The 23407-nt window shown below is 42.4% G+C and overlaps 1 protein-coding gene and 1 long non-coding RNA gene across 20 annotated transcripts in view; one reads left to right on the top strand and one right to left on the bottom strand.

The window, feature by feature from the left end:
- LOC142070636 (uncharacterized) overlaps nucleotides 1–19240 on the bottom strand; it is a 31856-nt gene extending 12616 nt beyond the window's left edge. The window contains exon 1 of the long non-coding RNA XR_012666576.1: nucleotides 19158–19240. This is a non-coding gene — a long non-coding RNA (uncharacterized LOC142070636). The remainder of the gene's footprint in view (nucleotides 1–19157) is intronic.
- The window catches only part of TAFA5 (TAFA chemokine like family member 5), a 783444-nt gene that overhangs the window by 142148 nt on the left and 617889 nt on the right, over nucleotides 1–23407 (top strand). For 3 of the 19 annotated variants that reach the window (XM_075124477.1, XM_075124475.1, XM_048836249.2), the window contains exon 1: nucleotides 19255–19514. The exons of 15 other annotated variants lie outside the window; for them this stretch is intronic. In XM_075124477.1, the coding sequence (XP_074980578.1) occupies nucleotides 19424–19514 (91 nt within the window). In that variant the 5' untranslated portion in view covers nucleotides 19255–19423. Of the gene's footprint in view, nucleotides 1–17387; nucleotides 18813–19254; nucleotides 19515–23407 lie in introns of those variants that run through there. One more of the 19 variants, XM_075124479.1, reaches the window with a different exon arrangement.

The following is a 23407-nucleotide window of genomic DNA, read 5'->3' as shown; positions in this document are numbered from 1 at the left end:
CGCAGTATCACTTGAATCTTTCTTTGTTAATACACGTCTCTTTGTTTTATCATAAGTAGACCTTTGCTGTGGTGTGATATCCAGCAAAATGTGAATTTTTAGTTTAATCAAACAAGCTGGTGTGTACACTGCCGCTGTGGAGATAGTAAACTCGGTAATTTCTCCAAGTGCCCAGTGAGAGGCTCTGAACGCTACAGGGGAATGCTCTTCCACGGGGCTCAGGATCTGGGATGCACAAAGCCTTACCTGCAAGGTAAAGTGAGGACTGGCAGTGTCCTGAGAAGTTTGTCTGGGTTGACTAAAAGAATGGGGTAACTGGGAGCTGCCACTCGGTGTAACACCTCTCTCTCGCGTCAGGGAGGCTGCACAGTGACCTACAGTTTTGGGTTCCCTCAGAAAGCATCAAGGAGTCACAGATATTGGGAGCGGTGTGGTGCTTCTGCTGGGGTAGGGTTGCAAGGAGGTGGTGCTGCTTGGGGAGTTGGGAGGGGAATACTTAGCTGGAAGGAAAGAACTGGAAAAGAAAGAACAGTAAACTTATCCATCCTCTCTGCATTTATACATGGCTGAATGCACCAGCAAGGTCTGGTGCAGTTCAGTATTGAGCTGTGCATATGGGATCAGCACCTGCCAGCCCATCAGCTCCAATCACAAGCAAAAGAGGAAGGTGTATTGTCTCCAAGGCCATTTTAGGGACAATGGGGACTCTGGAGGTTGCTGGTCACAGTCCCTCAGGACTAGCTGCTACAGAGCCCCTTAGAAAGGTCCTTTCCTATGTACCAACCAATGGCAGCAGCTAAACTTTTGGAAGTAAGGGATTTGGAAGGGTGTGGAGGATGCCAGGAATCCCAGACAAAAACATTGCTGTGTGAGAAGGGCTTTGAATCGTTGGAAAGCTGGGGAAATAAGGGAGGCTGAGGTGGCACGCAGAATGAAAGCTGGTAAATTCTGTCGTCCCAGCCAAATAAACAGAAGGCAGTTACTGACCTTACTGTACCCAAACAGCCCATAGTCTTTTTGCTGCTGTCAGCCACCTGCAGAAGGGAGAAGATGGAAGAGGTGATTTGAACAGGGTAGGTATGCTGGCTCAGGCAGTTCCAATGGATGGTTGTGCTAGCTCAGAGGCTACGTCGTTGAATTCACAGGAGTAACACTAGGATAAATTTGGCCCTTTACCATCTGCAACCCAAAATGGTATTTGTGTTTTGTTTGTTTGCGGATGTACATATTAGAATCATATAATTGTAGGCCAGTAAGGGACCTCGAGAAGTCATCTAGTCCAGTCCCCTGCACTCATGGCAGGACTAAGTATTATCTAGACCAACCATGACAGGTGTTTGTCTAACCTGCTCTTAAAAATCTCCAATGATGGAGATTTCACAACCTCCCTAGGGAATTTATTCCAGTGCTTAACCACCCTAACAGTTAAGAAGTTTTTCCTAATGTCCAACCTAAACCATCCTTGCTGCAATTTAAGCCTGTTTCTTCTTGTCCTATCCTCAAAGGTTAAGGATAACAATTTTTCTTTCCCCTCTTTGTAACCACCTTTTATGTACTTGAAAATTGTAATCATGTCCCTTCTGTCTTCTCTTTTCTAGACTAAACAAACCCAGTTTTTCAATATTCCCTCATAGCACATGTTTTCTAGACCTTTAATCATTTTTGTTGCTCTTCTCTGGATTTTCTCTGATTTGTGCACATCTTTCCTGAAATGTGGTGCCCAGAACTGGACAATATAGTCCAGTTGAGACCTAATCAGCATGGAATAGAGCAGAATTATTTCTCGTGTCTTGCTTACAACAATCCTGTGAATACATCCCATAATGACGTTTGATTTTTTTGCAACAGTGTTGTTCTGTTGAGTCATATTTAGCTTGTGATGCACTATGACCCCCAAATCCCTTTCTGCAGTACTCCTTCCTAGGCAGTCATTGCCCATTTCGTATGTGTACAAGTGATTGTGCCTTCCTAAGCGGAATACTTTGCATTTGTCCTTATTGAATTTCATCCTGTTAACTTCAAACCATTTCTCCAGTTTGTCCAAGTCATTTTGAATTTTAATCCTATCCACCAAAGCACTTGCAACCCCTCCCATCTTGGTATCATCCACAAACTTTATAAGTTACTCTTTATGCCCTTATGTAACTCATTGATGAAGATATCTTGAATTAGATGGCCCAGGAAGTCTTCTTCATTCAAATCTGTAAATGTGGAACTAATTTTCCTTTGCTTTTGAAATTGCACTTGAACTCATATCTGTTTACACCTATTCTGAATACTAAAGCCAAACTGCACTCCAAAAGGAAGTTTAACCTCACTCTATCATTATAAAAGAGATTTATTCACAAGCAGCTATGAAAAACTTCCAGAAATAAAGGTTTACTTAGAGAGATGCACATGAATACAAAAATGGATTGCATTACTTTCTAAGTGCTTATATGGACTCCATCACAAAAAGGAGCGCGTCACAAACATTAATGAATATAGTCTCACAACACCCGGGTGGTAGAGATGTATTTACTAGCTAATACATAAAAGATAATTTGAATCTTAAATTAATTGTGTAGGAAACACAATTAACAATAATTATCTATTCACTAATAAACGTTTACTCTAAAACAGTAATTTAAAAAAAATAAAACTCACAAAATCTGTGCTTCTGCCAACTTTCTAGGTAATCATTTTCTCTTTTTACTATGTAATAATTTAATCCTGTAAAAAAAAAAGATTTTTTTTCCCCAAGGAATGTATTTCATGGCAAAATAACAGCAAACTACACAAAAACATTCAAACCAACAATAGTGTATCTTCCCTGGTTATTTTTATCTTCTTCAAAGATGGTAGATATTTCACATTTTGTGGCAGGGTAATCCTCTTTGATAACATTGTATTCGTTCACAGAAATAGATAATGATATAAACCAAAGATTAATGTAGTTTGAACAAGCAGTTTACCAGAGAGCACCTGTCTATAAAATTCAGCTCAGATAATCAGCCAGCCAGGAGAGAGAACCACCACAAAGAAATGCAAATGTAAACTTCTTTTTCTAAAGTTTTGAGCATAAATTTCATCTGCAAAGGGAAAAAGTTAATCCCACTCAGAATTTTACATATATATTATTATTTTGATGGCTGCTGTATCAAATTCAGATGACTTCTTGGTGCCATCTTTATGTGAGAAGCAGCAGAGAAAATACATCCGATATTTACCAAAAGGAAGAGAACAATTTCCTTATGGCAAAGTACATTGCAATAACTTTCCATAGTAGGAGGGTCAAGGGCTCAAATACTAATCTCATCCTCTTACTCTGATAGGAAAACATTATCAATAAGCACCTAGTTCCTATGGTTTCAGTTTGATGCCAGTCGTACATTCTTACATCAACAAAACAAAACAAAACAACAAAACATTAGCTTCTCCCTTGCTAATCTCCTGACTAACCTTAACTCTCAGGCAATAGTCTTTGATGTCCAATTAATCATAGCCATGCCAATACTATCTAATATTTCAATTTACTACCTGACATACGCACCCACACCAGTAACTTTTCTGTATTCTTGAAAGATAAAATCAGAGCAAAAGAAAAGTGAAATCCCAGATAAATGTCAGATTGAAAGATCTAATAGTAAGGGAAGTGTGTGTGTGTGTGTTTGGAGGGTGAGAGTGAGAAAGAAAGAGAGAGAAACAACTTTTTTGCATGATGTCTAAGGGAAAAAATAGAACAATCTAAAAGGTGGTTGATATTTAAAATCTTGGTAATTAAATTTTAATATTTAAAATATTCCCTTTCTTCAGCTGGAAAAGAAAATTGATCCTGGTTAGATGATTTTTGGCATACCCTCTTCTCTAAATGCTAGGAGTAACTTGCCATTACTGATAGCAGTTTAATTGCTGTTTTCTCTTTTTTAAAGAATTCCTTGGTGTTCTATTAATATTTAGTGAAATGATATTTTCCTCTCATTGTTTCCTCATGGTAACAAACCAAAGTTGTTGATGGAGCTCACTTTTCCTGGCACTACAGATTTAGTTTTTACTTAATACAGGTTAAATATTAATAGAAAGGCAATAACTAGACCAGGGGTCGGCAACCTTTCAGAAGTGATGTGCTGAGTCTTCATTTATTCACTTTAATTTAAGGTTTTGCGTGCCAGTAAAACATTTTAATGTTTTTTAGAAGGTCTCTCTCTATAAGTCTATATATTATATAACTTAACTATTGTTGTATGTAAAGTAAACAAGGTTTTCAAAATGTTTAAGAAGCTTCATTTAAAATTAAATTAAAATGCTGATCTTATGCCACCGGCCCGCTCAGCCCGCTGCCAGCCTGGGGTTCCATTCACCTAGGCCGGCAGCAGGCTGAGCAGGGCCTGTGGCCAGGACCCTGGATGGCAAGGGGCCGGCAGCCAGAACACCAGACTGGCAGTGGGCTGAGCGGGGCCAGCGGCTGGGACACCAAACCGGCAGCGGGCTGAACAGCTCAGCCCACTGCCACTCAGCCTGCTGCTGGTCTGGGGTTCCATCCGCGGGCTCCTGCCACCAGGGTCCCGGCTGCCGGCCCCACTCAGCCCGATACCGGTCTGGGATCCCGACCCAGCCCACATAGAGTGGGTACCTACCTTCTCCCTGGTTCTAGCCCATTCTCTTCCTCTCTCTCTCTCTGCACTGAGCTGAGAGTGGGAGTGCACTGAGCACAGGGCTGGGGATGAAGGAGCAGGCTGGGGGTTGGGGTGTAGGGTCTGGCCAGGAGCTAGAATGAAGGATTGGGGCAGGAGGTTGGGTGTAGAGTGCTTACCTGGGAAGCTCCCATTTGGTGCGAGGGTGCAGGTGGGAATGTTGGGGTATGTGTGCAGGAGCTCCTGTTTGGTGCTCACGGTCGGGGTGGGAATGTGAGGAGTGCAAGAGTCAGAGCATGGGGTGTGAGGGGGCTGGGTATGTGTGGGGGGTGCAGGAGCCAGGGCAGGGGGTGTGGGGGTGTGAGGAGGGTGCAGGAGTCAGGGCAGAGGGCTGGGTGTGTGTGAGGGGGGTGCAGGGGTCAGGCAGGGGGCTGGGGTGTGTGTGGGGGGGGTGAAGGGGAGAGGGTTGGGGGCATGTGAGGGGGTGTAAGGGTCAGGGCAGAGGGCTGGGGGACCCAGCCCCCTCCCCAGAGCGGCTCACAGCAAGGAGCTAGAGGGGATATGCCCTGATTCCACCCCCCTTCCCCACCTCTTCTCCGCCTCCTCCCCGGAGCAGCCAGCGTGCTGTGGCTCCGCTTCTCCCCCTCCCTCCCTCCCAAGGGCCATCAGCTGATGGGCGGCAGGGAGGGAGAGGAGGAGGGGCAGGAACCCAGCACGTTGGGGGAAGAAGCAGGGGAGGGAGGACGTTGCCTGCCCTGCAGCAGCAGCCACCAGGACCAAGCTTCTTCACCTTGCCCCCACGTGGGGGGCGGAGAAGAGCGGTCCGGGGTGGGCAGGATTTTTAATGGCACGCTGCTGCCTGCCGGGGTCCCCGCCGCCAGGCCCGGTCAGCCTGCTGCTGGCCTGGGTTGGGCAGTGGGCTGAGCGGGGTGGGCGGCTGGGACCTGACAGGCAGCAGCGTGCCATTAAAAATTGGCTCGCGTGCCGTCTTTGGCACGTGTGCTATAGGTTGCCGACCCCTGAACTAGACAGTTAATTTGTACTGTCTGTTGACCTTTTGAGACAGATGTGAATAGTTAGTCTCTTTCTGAAAAGAAAGCGAGAGCCTTCTCCTAGTTTCAGTTGTACTAGGTATAAATGTGAGTGTGTATTTTATTAAATTAAAGTGATCACAAAAACACCCTTAAAAATCAGAAAGAGTTTATACACACTATTCCCAGCCTCTTGCAACACACACACACGGATTATATAAGGAAAGACTGTTCAAATCTTATTTCTAAATGTTCAGATATGTAGGTTGTTAGATTCCTAATATTATTTGAACATAATTTATTTTGTTTCATTTCCTTTTGCACTTTCAGAAGTGATTTCAATTGAATCATTTATAGATCTTCCATTCAGATTGTAACAGCTATTTTTGAATGGATAAATCTCAATGGTTTGTATATGAGATATTGCCTGAGGTGTTTCCAAGATGCTTTTGAGGTGGGTAAGGAATACATTGAGCCTTGACACATCCTCAAAGCACTATGGCTTGGATTTAAAATATACAGTTTAAAAATCTCTCGATAACCCCATTATCTATGGATCATTCAGACAATCATTCAGGCTATAACTTGGCGCTCTAAAGGAATCTTAATCAACACATTATTTAGGCTGAAACCCACATGAAATATTTACATAAAAATATGGTATACTTGCAAAAATAAAATTAATAACTAATTCACATGCTGCAATGGATGCATGAAAACTATGATGTATTATTTGAATACTTTCATATTTATTTCTTTTGTATAAAGCCATTAAAATATATTACTGTTACTGGGAAATATGAAAATCATTTTGCAATGGCTCATAAAACTGCAATGCTAACAGTCTCTGTGGGGCATTCTGTGTCTGTCCCTGCATGGGTATACAAGTGATGTGAAGAAGACCCAAGAAGCTTCCTCTCCCTTGCTCAGAGGCCAGCCAAAATCTCTGCTGTTGAATACAAAAGTCCAGAGAGTCTAGGTGATACTAGACTTCCAAATGATACTAGACTTCCAAAAAGGGTGGAATAAAAGTGGGGCCATGATTCTGCCTCCTGACTTCTGCCCTGTTTAGAGTTGAGCAATCCCAGCATGTTGCACCTTGTTAAGGGTTTTCTTAGCCTTTATTTTGGGATATGCTTTCTCACCAATAATCTGACGCAGTGAACCAGAATGCCTTGTGGAACTTTCACTGGTGTTGATTCCTTCCTGCTCATCAATGCAGGCTGTGGCTTAATAAACACAATATTGCTTTAACTGTGGTGGGTATTACCATTTCAGTAACTGGTATTTCTTGTTGCTGTTGTTGTTTCTTAAATGTTGGTAACTTGGATGCTTCATTTCTTGTTGTAATTAAAGTTTGCTATTTAAAATAGTGTATGCATGCATAAAAAATGCTCCTGTTAGAACTGTAAAATCCAAAACTAAATGTAAGAGGATGATGGATCTTCATTAACTCTAGTGATTTATCTTTCACTATGCTAGTACTGTGATACATACAAAAACTGACTGTATGGGGAAAAGGGGTGGTTGGGAAAGGGAAAAGTGTGTGTGTGTGCGTGTGTGTGTGTAGTGATGCTAACCTCCAAATTCTGACATTACCCCCACTACAAATATACATGTATGGGCCTTCATTTAATTAATTCCTCATAGCACCAAGTCCCAAATTGTACCCCAGATTATTTTATGACAGGTTTCAGACAGGTTTCAGCCATGTTAGTCTATATCCGCAAAAAGAACAGGAGTACTTGTGGCACCTTAGAGACTAATAAATTTATTAGAGCATAAGCTTTCGTGGGCTACAGCCCACTTCATCGGATGCATAGAATGGAACATATAGTAAGAAGATATATGGGAAAGGGATATGTGTGTTTGGATTTCAGTATCTGAGTGTATGTTTGTATGCACAGTATATGCAAATGCTAGATAATTTATTTAATAAACCTATTTTTATAGCAGTTCCCAGAGCACCTAGTACCAGCTGTGATGAAAATCACTTGGGTGTATATATATATATATATATATATATATATATATACACAGAGAAGGTGGAAGTTGCCATACAAACTGTAAGAGGCTAATTAATTAAGATGATTAATTAGCCTCTTCCAGTTTGTATGGCAACTTCCACCTTCCCTGTATGTATATAGATATCTTCTTACTATATGTTCCATTCTATGCATCCGATGAAGTGGGCTGTAGCGCACGAAAGCTTATGCTCTAATAAATTTGTTAGTCTCTAAGGTGCCACAAGTACTCCTGTTCTTTTTGCAGATTATTTTATAGTAATCTATTTTATCCTGCTTGACAAAAGAAGTCTCATACTACTTGGTAATATTTAGCCAGTGAGACTGGATTAATGCTTTACTTTTTTAATATCCCAAAGATAGATTACATTTTACAAGCCATTCATGTATAATATAATGTTTTATATTATGGAATTACAAATAAATTTGCATTTTAAAATGAGATACTTGAAAACCACTCCCTCCTTTTCTTACTTAAGATTGTGGAATAGAATGAACCCAGGCTCAACAGTAATTTAATATTTTAAAACTTCTGGGCCTCATTTACTGCTGTATTTCTCCATTTTTATGCAGGTGTAGCACTTCTGAGACCAGTAAAATTGCACAGGCATGAACCTGGAGTAACACAGTGGTAAATCAGGTCTTTTTTCTTTGTTAAATTTTAATTATTGTAAATTTTGGGGTCTATAGCTATTTTTAACTGTTTATTTGGGATTTTAACCAACTCTTTTTTAAAGCTTTGCACTTAACATTTTAATCAAAGTGTTTCTGAAAACATTTGTATTTTCCCTTTTAGTTTTTAAGAATCCAAAGAAATTTTAAACTGCTCTTTGGTGGCGGAAGAGTGCGGGGGAGCATTGTTTGGGATCTATTTTTTGTTTGTTCCTAAGTGATTTGTATAAGAGATTTCCTCACTCAGCATTAATACCATCTAGCATGCTTCACATTTTACCAGGACAGCCACTCCCACATCTGCAGCTGTGCACAGCACACCCTTGTCGCAGTAGGACAGTAGCAGTCCATCTGGGGTTTGTCCTAGGTATGCCATATTTGTGCAACAGCTCCCTTTCCCACACAGCAGAGTATGAAGAGCTGGGGGAAGGAGTCAAATGAATCTATAGGGGTTGGACAGCTGTCCCTCATCATCAACCCTTGTGGTGTGCAGGGGAGTCAGTGGTTTGAACATAGTCACGAGGTTTAAGTCACAGACCCTGCAGTTTCTTCATCACAGTTTTACCATCCTGTGGCATGCCGGGGCATATTAATTCCTCATATTAATAAGGAGCATTCTCATGTGGCACCATGCTTTTCCTGCTCTCTCCACTTTACTTTCCCTAGCTATCCTTGGACCTTTCCTATGCTGTGCTGCTTTATTGTGTGTCTATCAGTAGGCACTGTTGGCTCCTTAAAACTTTGCCATCTCTTACTTTTTCTCATTGCTTATTCTGCATGGCATTCCTCACGGACCTCTGTCTTCAGACACAAAGGACTCATTTTGTCTGGGATAAATGGCCAATATTTCTGTCCACTTGCTGTCATTACCAAACTGTACTATAAGTAGATGCCAGCATTCAGGCCAGGTGCTTGATGTGATGTGCAAGAAGTGATGTTGAAAAATGTGTCTGCCCCAAATGTAGGTTCCTTAATTTCTTCTGTTATTAACACAAGTTATAACTTAGTTTCAAATACCATTTTAATCAGTAATACTTTTGGTGTGATGGAATTCTCAGCACATGTTGGACTAATATAAATTAAACCATTATATTTTAATTCTGGAGAAGCCTTAAAACGATTTATCTTAACTTACGCAGACAAGTCAGTTGAAATAGTGGAACCACTCTTTTTTTTTTTGGACTGTTGAGACCTAGCATTGGATTTATTTTCTACACCTCTGATTGCTCAGTTGTTGACTATTATTATTATTGAGCACCCTAAAGGATTGCTGTGTACCAGTAAAGATATGGGTTGACAATCTATTGTCCCCCAAAAGACAGTCAATGCAACTGAAATTAAGGGTTTGATTACAGGTATGAGTAGGGGAATCTTAAAATGGCCCTGCAGTAATTTCAAAGAACTTAAACACCTTTTAAAATACAAAATATCACAGTTCTTCTTTGAGTGGTGATTCTGATGGGTGTTCCCTGTGCGTGCGCATGCACTCCATGTACCTGAGACCAGAAGATTCTTCAACGTGCACCACAATGTGCTGCGGACCAACTACACTTCCAGTTCCTTTCAACCACTCTGGTTGAAGATGTTTCTCCTCAGTGTTCACAGCTTTGCTAGCATTGATTTTCCTGCTATAAAAATAGTTGATTTTTCCCCTTTTAAACTTAGACACTAAAACTAATTAGTTAGTTGATAGTGTTTTGGGGGCTAAAGAGTCCCCCCCCTCACACTTTCCGCTCTTCGCTGTCCAGGCATTTAGTATGCCTAAGATCCTAGACTTCAATTCCTGAGTGGCCTGCCCCATGGTCTTTCTGATTAGCCATCTACACTACTTCTGCTTGTATTGTCTCAGGGAGTATCACTTTCCTTCTAAGTGAGAGATCTGTTGTGCCTACCCTTCTCAAATGCAGCAATCCCATGAGTTCTAGCTCTAAAGACACCTCATGGAACTCTCCACAAGGCCCCAACCCGTTCCTGAGCCCTCTGATCCCCTGTACACCAATGTTGAAGTCACCAATCAGGTGATTGGTATGCAGCTCTTGATTTGAAAGATTCCTGCTTGCATATAGACATTCACCCAGTGCACAGGAAATTCCTGAGCTTCATGGTGGACCTAAAACATTACCAGCATGGAGTTCTCCCTTTCGATCTCTCAATGGCCACAAGTGTTTTCACAAAGGTGCTCTCCATAGTAGCGAGGTAGTTCTGTTGCCATGGCAGCCCAATGTTTCCTTACATTGATGACTGCCTGCTGACATGGAGGTCATCTTGGGAAGTTCAGGAGAGAATTCTCACCCTCCTCAGCCTCCTGTAGTCTTTAGGATTCCAGGTAAACCCAGAAAAATCCACTTTAATCCTCCCCTCTCCCCAAATTATAGATTTTATTGGAGCAACTCTGGATTCTCCTTCAGCCAGAGCTTTCTTACCTCAGGGCAGACTCCTCACAGACCTCAACATCCAACTTTTCCTGAGCACTCAGACAACAGCTTGGTCATGCCTGGACATCTTTAGAGTCTTCAGGAATTGGTTAAAGACAGTCTACACCCAAAATTGAAATTCTCTAGGCAAAAGCGTCTCAATTCCCTAGACCATCCTGACAGCTCTCACCTGATGGGAAAACCTGTGTGTATAGGAGTTCCCTTTGTTTCTCCTCATTTACAGTAATTACAGATACCTCTACTGGGGTATGGGAAAGGGACACCTGGACAACCACGTGGTTCAGGGCTCTTGGACCCATCAAGAATCCAGACTACATATCAACCTCCTTCAAATTTGAGGAGAATAAAACGCTTGCAAAAAGCTTTTTCCTTTTGTACACAATCTACATGTTCTGGTCACGCTGGACAACATGACAACATAAATAAGTAAAGGGGTATGAGGTCCACCCTTCTTAGCATAGAAGTGGTCAAACTCTTGAATTGATGCATCTGATTAGGCTTTAAGCAGTGCACCTTCCAGGGATAACAAACATCTCATCGGACAATCTCAGCAGACACTTCCACAGAGACCACGACTGGGAACTCCACAACTCAGTGGTACTGAGTATCTTTTGACAGTGGGACTTCTTAGTATCACAAATAAACAAGTATCTAGCCTTCTGCTCATGTGCAGCTTAAGAGGACACATTCTTGGTGCAGTGGCTGGAACCACTAATGTTTGCATTCCCACTCATCCCCTTCTTACTTGGGTCCTCAATAAGATGAAGATAGACAAAATGACATTAATTCTAGGGGTGACTTGGTGGCCAAGTTCGCTTTTGTTCACCTCCATCCTCCAGTTGACCCCTCCCTGCCCCCTACAGCATACATTTACAACTGCTGCCAAATCTTCTGACCCAGGATAAGAGAATGACCATCTATCCAACCCAGTGCTCTTTCATCTCAGGTTGGTATTTGGATGGATGACTAATGTAGAGAAGTCATGCTCAGGAGACCCAGTCCATCCACAATAACAACAAGAAATTGTTTGTAAATAAATATTAAATGGCCAAATGGAAATGGTTCTCTATCTGGTGCAAGCACCATCATGTACCTCCAGGGGAGGAAGACTTCCCTGTCATCCTAGAGCATCTGTTAACATTAACGACATCTGGTTTATCTATCGGCTCACTGCATGTATATTTGGCAGTGATTAATGCCTTTCTTCCTCCAATAGAAAATTGCTCATTCACCCATCCTATGACTATGAGGTTTTTGAAAGATCTTCTCAGAAACTTTCTTCCAGTATCAACTGCATCACTGAATTGTGACCTTAGTCTGGTACTGTCAAAGCTTATGAATCCAACATTTGAGCTGTTAGCTTCATGCTCTCTTCTACATCTTTCCATAAAGGTAGATTTCCTGACAGCAATTATCTCTACTAGACAGCCTTGGTCACTTATGGCATCCCCTCCATACTGTATGTTCCACAAATATAAGATGACTTTGAATTTACACCCCACATTCACCTTAGGATATTTCTGATTTTGATTTGAATCAACCCCTTCATCTTCCCATTTTCCATCTTAAACTTCACACTACTAAAGAAGACAAGAAGCTCTATTCTCTGGATACCTGTAGAACACTGACGTTTTACCTGCAGAAGACAAAGTCCTCCTTTAGGAAAACCCCAAGCATTTCCATCTCTGAGCAGAAGAAAGGGGAGGCAATCTCCTCACAAAAAATTGTTGTAAGGGATTTTGAGTTGCATTCTGCTTTGATGTGAACAAAGAGGAAGTTCCCCTCTTCTTGGAGTTAGGGCCCATTCTACCAGAGCTCAAGCTACCTCTTTCACTTCTCTTAAGGGTGTACCACCTAGACATCTGTAAAGAATCTATATGGAAGTCCTTTCATACATGTATTAACGAGACATTACACCGGGGTATAGCTGGTAAATGGGAGAGGTTCAAAGAAGAGCCATGAGAATGATTAAAGGATTAGAAAACATGCCTTAGTGTTTGAGCTCATTAAGTGTATCTAATTAACAAAGAGACGGTTACGGGCTGACATGATCACAGTCTATAAGTACCTACAGGGGGAATAAATATTTACTCTTCAGTCTAGCAGACAAAACTATGACAAGATCCAATGGCTGGAAGTTGAAGACAAATAGAGACTGGAAATAAAGTACACATTTTAAACAGTAATTAACCACTGGAACAAGTTACCAAGGGTTGTGGTAGATTCTCCATCACTGGCAATTTCAAAATTAAGACTGGATATTTTTCTAAAAGACATTAGACATTTTTCTAAAAGACATACTGTAGTTCAAATAGAAATTAGTTCAGGGAAATCCTATGACCTGTGTTTTTGGAGGAGGTCAGACTAGAAAATCACAATGGTCCCTTCTAGCCTTATAGTTAAGGCAGCGTGTCTGTCATGGAGGTCACAGAATCCGTGATTTTCCGTGACCTCCGTGACTTCTGCAGTGGCGGTACGGCTGGCTCCAGGGCTGCCCAAGCAGCTCAGGCAGCCCCTGGGCCAGTTGCACTGGCCGCTGCCGGGGCAATCTCAGGCCACCGCCGCCCCCCGCACCAGCAGAAGGAGGAGTTTGGGTGGGGGGTTCAGGGCGTGGGGTTGGGGCGTGGGAGGGGTGAGACCTCTGGGAAGCGCTTATCTTAGGTGAGTTCCCCGGAAGTGGCAACATGTTTCTCCCTCCCTCAGCTCCTAGCTCCACGTGCTGCCTCTGCCCACAAGCACTTCCCCCACAGCTCCCATTGTCAGCTGTTCCCAGGCAATGGGAGCTGCAGAGCTGGCAGCGCACAGAGCTAGGAGCTTAGGCAAGGACATGTCACCACTTCCGAGAAGCTGGGTAGGGAGCCTGCCAGCCCTGCCAATCCCCCCCCCCCCACAGCATTCACTGTGCCCCCAGGTCACCCCTATCCCCAGCACTTCAAGCATTCCCATGAGCACCCGCAGCACTCCCAAGATTTATTCAGGGGTATAGTACAAGCCATGGACAGGTCATGGGCTGTCAATTTTTGTTTACTGCCCATGACCTGTCCATGACTTTTACTTAAAATACCTGTCATAAATATAAAGGGAAGGGTAAACCCCTTTAAAATCCCTCCTGGCCAGAGGAAAAATCCTCTCACCTGTAAAGGGTTAAGAAGCTAAAGGTAACCTCCCTGGCACCTGACCAAAATGACCAATGAGGAGACAAGATACTTTCAAAAGCTGGGAGGAGGGAGAGAAACAAAGGGTCTGTGTCTGTCTGTATGCTGCTTTTGCCGGGGATAGAACAGGAATGGAGTTTTAGAACTTTTAGTAAGTAATCTAGCTAGGTATGTGTTAGATTATGATTTCTTTAAATGGCTGAGAAAAGAACTGTGCTGAATAGAATGACTATTCCTGTCTGTGTGTCTTTTTTGTAACTTAAGGTTTTGCCTAGAGGGATTCTCTGTGTTTTGAATCTAATTACCATGTAAGGTATCTACCATCCTGATTATACAGAGGGGATTTCTTTACTTCTATTAAAAGTCTTCTTGTAAGAAAACTGAATGCTTTTTCATTGTTCTCAGATCCAAGGGTTTGGGTCTGTGGTCACCTATGCAAATTGATGAGGATTTTTACCAAACCTTTCCCGGAAGTGGGGTGCAAGGGTTGGGAGGATTTTGGGGGGAAAGACGTGTCCAAACTACATTTCCCAGTAAACCCAGTTAGAGTTTGGTGGTGGCAGTGGAGATCCAGGGACAAAGGATAAAATTAATTTGTACCTTGGGGAAGTTTTAACCTAAGCTGGTGAAAGTAAGCTTAGGAGGTTTTCATGCAGGTCCCCACATCTGTACCCTAGAGTTCAGAGTAGGGGAGGAACCTTGACAATACCTGTCTCTAAAACATAGCCTTACTCATAGTCAATGAACCTAGAGAATTAAACAGAAAAATATATATTTGCTCCTGAGTGTCTTACAGTGGTTTTATAATACTATAGTGAGACGATCACTACTAAATTGTATGGGATGTTTCAGTAAGAGAAAAACAATGAGTTGATCTAGATACAATTTTCACAAGGCCTTTGTGTTCCTTAAAAAAGGGAAAAGAAAAATTGGAAATTTTATATGGTTCTCCTATTATCTTCCACGCAGCTGGATAAGCACACACATCAAATACTCAGTGGGATTGCTCCCGGGGGAAACATTTCTACCCCCACCAGCTGTGTGGTTGGAGAGTACTTTCTGCATGGGGATCTCTCACTTCTATAAAAGTGCAGTTGAGATGTTTCTACAACACTATCTCCTTCGCTCATCTTTGTAGGGGAGGGGATTGGGATTCATCATCTCCCCATCAACTCTGTAGAGTTTAATTGGAAAAGAAAATACAGGCTGAGGTTAGGGTCCCTGGTAGTAGCCACAGCTTGGGCATATCCCCAGAACACATTGCTCCCTTGCATCTGTGCTACTGGGGAATACCTGGGGCAGCGCTACAAGAGAGGCTTCGGACATCTGCACAGATAGCTCTGCATGTCCCTCAGGATCTGTGAGGCTTGGAAGTAGGTCTCATGGCCTATTCCATTGGGGTGACATACCAAATCTTGCCCCCCACTTTCTCCCTGCCCTTGATAGACCGCAATAGGGAAATTTCTAAAAGGGGGATTTATTCATATTCCGCTACACTAGGCATTTGCAATATTGTTATTTGAGTTATCTATACTATTATCTTTAAAATTGTATAAATCTCTATGCAGCTGACAAGTTGAAAGGTCAGGGCTATTTTTGAGTAGGACTCACTCTGCTTGAAAGGTCTAAGATATTCAGAAAATATATAAACTTGCTGAACCATATTTAGTACAGCATGCCAGATACCACTTTCCTCCAAATGGGATTTCCTACGGAAACCCTTGTTGCTATGAAACTGAATAGCTTTCTACAATGTGAGCCCTGTACCAAATTTTGCTCTCACAGTGTTGTACACTGAGTTTGAATTCTAATCTCTTAATAATGTAAGGATATACTCCAAAGTTCACTGAAGTACATAGAAGTCTCTTTACAATCTTCAGTGGACTTTGGATTAACCCCTGAATGAGGAGTAGCCCCTAAATAGTCACACCCGTTTAAACCAGTGTAAATGCAATATTAATTAGGCCCATTGATTTCAGTGGGTTTACACACGTGCAACTAGGAGGACATTTTGACCCTCTTGGAGTATGTCCTTGAATAAACTTGCCAATAAGGAAATAAATGTATTGCACAAGATTTTTCAAAACTTTTCTCTCCAAGCCCATTATTTTCAAATATGTGGACCATATTGCTCATTTTTGACCTCATACATTCCAAGCTTGATGCATTTTAAAAAACCATTTCTGAGCTATTTTTAATCTGATGAAAAAAATTGAAATAACTTGTGATTTTTAGTTAACTGTTACAACTCAAATTCATGGATTTTCTTCATACATAAAAAAACAAACAAACCCACAAACTGTGGACTTTTGAAAGCAGATTTGGTATATTTCAGATCTGTAGGTACAGTTCTGAATGAAAGGTTTTACAAATGGAACATCTCAAACTTAACTATAATGTCGCTACTGTGAAACTACAAGATTTAAATATCTTAAATGAAGGCACCAAATGGGTTTATAGGGATATAGCAGTTGTATTTAGTAAAAACAATGAAAAGATAGACATTTTTAATGTTTCTCTACTCTTTGTCACTGAAGAACCAAAAAGCTTAGAGAACAGACTATATCCCAAGCAGGGTCAACAAGAGACAGCTGCCCACCAACATTTAATTTAACTCTAATTTAAGATGGAGTAAATCTTTCTTTCCAGTGGTGTGTAAATATATGGAAGCACCTACTACAAGCTACATTTTAAGCATTTAACAAAAAGATATCAAAACACCACTGATTAATTTTGAGGATTATTTTCTTAGTTTAATTCTACTTTAAGAATCATTGGATGAGCTTTATTCTCAATCCTCACTAAATCCCTGTGAAAATATTAATCAGTGACATATTAGTATAAAACAGTACAAAAGTAGAGACAAATAGTCTAACTAAAATAACTGTTGCTTATTGAATTGACATGACATTCTAGTGGTAATTAAAGAGTCAGTTTCATCCGTGGAGTTATACCAGAGATGAGGACTCACGTTGCTTATATGTTTGCAGGGTTTAGGTTGTTTTATACAATGCGGATTCCTATTCGTGCTGCCTTTAGCTGGTTGCTTTCACAGTACATTACAGGTGTCAAATAATGAGATTGAATCACAGGCTCTCTAACGGGCAAAGGGTGACTAGTGAAAGGGCAATGCGGCCTCTTTTCCCCGGCTGCCCAGCACAAACAGGGTCGGTCTAGAATCAGTACTTAAAATAATCGGTCCGTCCTTCCTCCCGCCCCCAGAAAAAAGAGTTGAGGACGGGCTTGCCCTCTGCTTCAAAAAAGTAGTGGGTTGGAGGGTTATCTCCACCGGCAAGGAAGCGATGTGGGGAGGAGGAAAAGGGAAAGGACAAGTGTGATCATAATAGATCCAACCCTTCTCCTCCATGTTTACTCCTCTGATCCCCTCCCTCGTTTCTGCTCCCTCCTCCCATTCTTGCTTAGCCGTTCCGCTTCTGCACCCACTATCCCCCCTGGCACCCCGGTGTTTGCTCCTCTCGTCTTTTCCTCTCCCACATTTTCGCTTCTCTCCCCCTGCTTTGGCCCCTTTGCCCCCAGGTTTGCTCCTTGCCCGCCCGGTCCTCTCGACACCTCCCTACCCCTTCCTGCTTGACCTTGCCCCTCTTCTGCCCAGCAGGGAGCAGATCCGGACGGCAAGCGGCGGCTGAGCGCTGCGCAGGCTCAGCTCTCGGGCATGCTCACTACCACCCGGGGAGCAAAATCGGGGAAAGTTGCGAGGGGAAGCCGGCAGTGTTTAAATGCGACGGAGCGGGGCTGGGACTGAGCGTGTTGAGGCGTTACCCGCCGCCGATCTCCCCTGGCCGAAGTACCACTGGGGAGCTTGCATGCAGGCAGGCGGCCGGTTCACAGCCCCAGCACAGGCTGGCAGCTTGCAGGTCTACCGGCACCCAGCCTGCAGCAACCCAAATACACCCAGAAAGGGGGATCTTCAGCGAGCGGCCGTCCGGTCACCCAGATACAGCCTGGGAGGTTGCACCATCCAGGCACCCAGCCCTCCGCTCCCCGCGCACCCGGAGAGACACCGAGATCCGCTGCGTGCGCCCAGCCAGACTGAGCCGACAAGCCCCGATAGTCCCTGGGAGCTTGTCTCCACGAAGACGCCTAGCCTAGAGGTCTAACGCGACCCCGAAAGGAAGCTCTCTTGCGAGCCCCAGGTTGTGCCTACAGCCCAACTCCAGCCGAGACTGAGTGGAAGATCTACAGCGTTCAGCCAATCCAGACACCCAGCCCACAGCTCCAACCTTTCTGAGCGCCGATCGGGCAGAGCCTCACAAATCAGCTCCTCTCTGCCGCCAGCCAGCCAGCAGCTACCCAACCCTCCTCCTCCCTTTTTTCCTCCAGAAAGCCTCCCAAAACCGACGGCCCGGGAGCTGCTCCTCGCCAACGGCCCGCAGCGATCATTCAGCACCCGCTCGTTTCCTCTCGGCGGCGGCAGCACCCCAAGCTTGGGAATTGTGTTGCTGGAGTGTGTGTGTGTGTGTGTGTGTGCGCGCGAGAGAGAGAGATTGCTACGGAGGCATCAACCTGTAGGCTGAGATTTCTTTTGCGGCAGCTACCTGTTTGGAAAGCGCTTTGCGGGTGCAGCAGGAAAAGCGCACAAAGACTTATGCAACCCCTCCTCAATCTGGAGACGGGCAAGTGAACTAGCTCTCCGGCCCCGGCTCAGTGCAGCCTTTCCGGGAGAGGGCACCCCATCCCGGCTGCTGTCTGGATCCGGACGAAGAGGGAATAAGGCAGCGGGAGCTGAGAGCCCAAGTGAAGGCAAGCGGCTTTGCAAGGCAACGCACGCCAGGAGCTGCACTGTGGCCCGCTGGTACCTACACTTCCCCGGGATATCAGGATACATTGAGTTGCTCTGAATGGGAGAAGCTCTCCAAGCTTGGTGGGTGGCTCAGATTGTGATAATCGGTTTAGAGGAGTTGCAATAAAGAGAGATTTCCCCTCCCATTCCCACGCTCCCCCTTCTCCACAGATTGTGGCGGCGGACACCGTGCAGGTAACCCAGCAAGCCGGGCGATGGTGCACTGGCTTCCCCGGAGTCCCAGAAAGATAAGCCTGGCTCCCGCATTCCTAGCACTGCTGAGCCCGAGCAGTCACTGAACCACCACCAGCAGCAGCAGCAGCAAAAACAACCCCCACCGGAGCAGTGTAGGAGCTATTGCGCAATTCTGCCCAGATTTGCTTCCTTCCCTCCCTCCTCCCCAACCGTCAATGCTGCTCAACTCACGAGGAAACAGAAAGCTGATTCATGGATCCCAGACCCAGCTTCCTCTGTGCTGCTGTCCATAAGAAGATCATGGTGCTGCTGCTGCTTGAGACTTTGTTGTAAATCCCCTCACCCCTCCTCCCCAAACCCTGAGCTCTCGCTCTCTCTCGGAAGTGTGGTTACTGCTCGGGGAGCAGCCGAGCCTGGCGCAAAAGGGGAAACGTTGATGCATCGCTGTGGAAATTAATTGTGTGACTTTCTGGGTATTTACTGAGTTTCAAACCGAGATGCAGCTCTTGAAAGCTTTATGGGCATTAGCAGGAGCAGCTATCTGCTGTTTTCTTATATTTGTCATCCACTCACAGTTCCTTAAAGAAGGTAATTATATCTGCATGTCTACATACCCTGTTCTTTCAACGCGAAGGTCTCTTACTAGGTGCCTTAATTTTTTGTATTGTTTCCAGTATGTTCTGTCTACTGTATTCTCTCTCTCTCCCCCCACACACGCTTTAAAACCGTTCATCTTTATTTAGAAGGTAGCTAGATGTAGGTTGGGTTCCTGATTTTTATGTATATACACACATAATGTGTGCAGTCTCTGAGCGTTAACGTCTCATTACTTTAATGAGATATTTTAGTGCATGGCCAAGATTTTCTGCTATTAGGAAGACCGAGGATCACTAGTCATCGTTTGAGTATTAATAAACCAAAAAAAAAACCCCACAAGTAAATGTCTCATTTGTATATCAAATCAATAGGTGGCTTATTTTTTTTCTTTTTAAATTCAGTATATTTTCAATAGATGGCACTAAAGTTCTATGGAAAGGGCAGGGCAGAGCAAATTCTGGGCATTCGGCTCCTTCCTTTTCCTCCTCGCTGCCCTAAAACTGGCAGAGGCCTTTTGCATGGTTTCAGGGTTCCTATTTTTTCCATCGCTGTGTTCAGAAAATCACCATCACAAATCAGCGGAGAAAATGTTTTGTTTCCTTAAGGAAACAAAAAAAATGTAAGATGCATTCTGGTTAAGTGGATACAGGATGTTTCTAGGCGAAGGAAACCTTAGGTTCAGTTTCTTTCTTTTCTCCCCCCCCCCCCCCCCCGCGTTCTCCTCCTCGAGGAAACTAACCCATTTTCTCTGCGGAAATAATGATTGAGTTGGTTATTCGTGATACAAACGCAGTGTGAAGATGGGAGCTTAACGAGTTAGGGGTGCATACGATCGTTTTTTTTTGGGGGGGGGGGCAAGGAGAATGAGATCTGCTGCTGCTTTGTAAACCACGCAGCGTTGTCAAAACGCTTGCAATTTACTCGGTTGTGTTTTGGGATCCGAGCTGGGTATTTTTTAGTGCATGTTACTAAATATCTCAGCACTTGACTGAACAATGAACACCAGCGTAGGTTAGGGTGTTTGCTGCACCAAATGTGAAGCAAGTTTTGTGTGATTGGGACAAAGTTTCACTCAAGATTGGTCAGAGTGACAATGTTCCAGCTGCTAGAAGATCTCTACTGGTGTGTAATTTACATGAGTCGGTCCAGGCAGTACTGTACATTTGGTAAAGAACTTGTAAACCAAGAAAGCATCAGGGTTGATTTGGTTAGTTAGCTAGCTACACTAAGAAGTTAGCCAAAGATTTCTCTTTTAAGAGGTCTGCAGATGCTTTAATTGTGTTGTGTGTATAATGCCTCCCAGATATTCATTAATTTAATAATCATACAAATTAGCATAATAGCAAGGTTCATATATTTTCTGCCTAATTAGGTGACTCTTTTAAAGACGTATTGTGGAAAAAAGAATATATTACCATTCATGTCAAGCTAATTTTGTTAGTATTTGCCTTCATGTTTTGCAATTTTATGCTATCTTTCACTACTACATTTTGACACCTTCGTTACTGTAAATAATCCAGTAAGAAGGAGGACTTTATAACAGTTTAAAAGAAAGTATTCTTTAGCATTGTTGGCCAAAAAGATTAACAACCAACTGCATTTTCTTTTTCTTTTTTTAATTAAGGGATCAGTGACCACCCAGTCAAGCATTTTAGCACATTTTGCATTATTTTTTCCAACAATATTTATGGTCATTCTGTTGTGAAATGACTATATGAAACCGATGTGCTTCCGAGCCTGTAGGGTAATTTATTAACTGTGCCTGTCTGTGTATTTCTGTGGACAAAAGTATTTTCATCCCATTTTTTAAATAGACACACACAAAGAGCTGTATAAAGAGTGTAATTCTTGATTGTTTGTATCATATTAGCTCTCGGCCTGAATGCATTTTTTTTGGTTAATCTTAATATTAGCATTTTGACTTTTTTTATAACATTCACATTCAGCACTCCATGTGTTCTGCACTGCAGTTTGAGTGATAACATTGTACAGTTTAATAGGGTTGGGTAAAACTCCATATAGTTTCTCCGTGCCTTGCACATCTTCCCCACCCCCCCCCCCCCAATCAGTAATCGACTGATCTGTTTTTATGTGTAGCTGTATTGAGATGAATTTATTTATTTTGGGAAGAAGAAACGTTAGGTAGCGTTCTGGGTTTCTATTAAAAAAAAAAAACACCTACATGTTTTGTTCATTGTGCCTAAAGGAATTAAAATTCCCTTTTCTTTTTTTAATTGGAAAATTAACTTCTTTTCTCCCACCCATTTAAAAAAAAAAGACATGTATTAGCATGGAAAAAGTGAGGAAAACAAACAACTCCCCCTTCAGAACATTCATCTTCTTCCTACCATAACAGTATATTTGTTTACTGAACATACATAAATAGCATACATGTGACAGATTACTTCTGCCTGTCTTCAGAATATCTGAGACTTGGTTTTGATAGGGCAGTGTTTTTTTTTGTTTTTTAAGTCTGTGAGATGTTACAGAATAGAATATCTGAATTCAAATAATAATATTGAAACACTGATTTATTGGCAACAGGTGAATTTAAGTTTATTGCACGTTGGAGCTCTGTGGACAGCTCGGGTCCATTGTTTGTGGTTCAGGTGTGTAGCCAAAATCCTCAATTAAATGCTAAGGTACCTTCATTTGATGATTTCTTATGGGCTGTCAAATTAAGCTCTCCTCGGAACAGCAACCAAGTGGGTTGCCAGTTTGTCTAGCCTGATCAAGCTACTTGATAGCATATCTCTGAAACAGTCTGACAGTACAAATGACACATACTCCACTTCTCTATATTGTGTGTAAGAAGATACTTGAATTACAAAAAAGTTACGTAAAATTAAGTAAAGGTCTAATTTTTATTTTCTTATATGGTACATGTATGTTGTGTACAAGTTATATTTAGTTTTTATTGTCATTTCTAGAGACCATTGGTGACGGAACTGATCATAAAATTTATGTATAACAGTCCCTTGAAAATGCTGCATAGGATCATAGAAATAGAGGGCTGGAAAGGACATCAAGAGGTCCTCAGGTCTCACCTCCAGTGCTGAGGCGGGACCAAGTAAACCTAGATTGTCCCTGATGGGTGTTCGTCCAAAATGTTCTTAAAAACCTTCAATAATGGGAATTCCACAACATCCCTTGGAAGCCTATTCCAGAACTTAAGTACCATTATAGTTAGACATTTTTTCCTAATATCTAACCTAAATCTCCTTTGCTGCAGATGAAGACCGCTTCTTATTGTCTTACTGTCAGTTGACATAGAGAACAATTGATCACCATTCCTTTTATAATAGCCCATCACATATTTGAAAACTGTTATCAGGTTGTCCCTCAGTCTTTTCTTCTCAAGATGAAACATGCCCAGTTTTTACAATCATCACATCTTTTTCTGTATTTATCTTCCTGCTACTCACTTTGGATTAGTGATTTTACTGATTCATGGTAACCATATATTACATATTAGTATCAAATATTTTTATAATTTCAATTTGAAAACATAACATATAGACTTGAGAACTTCGATTAAAATAAACGGATAGTATCCAGCTAAGACTATTTTTAAAAGCAAATAAACATTCAGTCATATTGATAGATAGTTGAAATGTAGCACTCTCCTATGTATTTTAGAGTTTGTAAACTAAATTTTCTGTTGTAGTGCTTTGCTGAACTCATGCCACTTAAAATATCTCATTTCAGTTTAAAATACATTTTTTAATCCTTAAATTATTTTTACACAATTAAGGCAACTTAGTACATTGTTGTACACTCAACCTGATGTAAAAAAACAATGAACATTTTGTTCTGAGATGAGTGGGAAAGAGCTCTTTAAATGGCCATTTTCATGAATATGTTTTTTTCAGGAAGTGAAGAAT

This window comes from Caretta caretta, chromosome 1, assembly GCF_965140235.1.
Source record: "Caretta caretta isolate rCarCar2 chromosome 1, rCarCar1.hap1, whole genome shotgun sequence".
NCBI classification, from domain to species: Eukaryota; Metazoa; Chordata; order Testudines; family Cheloniidae; genus Caretta; species Caretta caretta.
The sequence above is the reverse complement of the archived record's forward strand: the minus strand, read 5'-3'. Positions and strand labels throughout refer to the sequence as shown.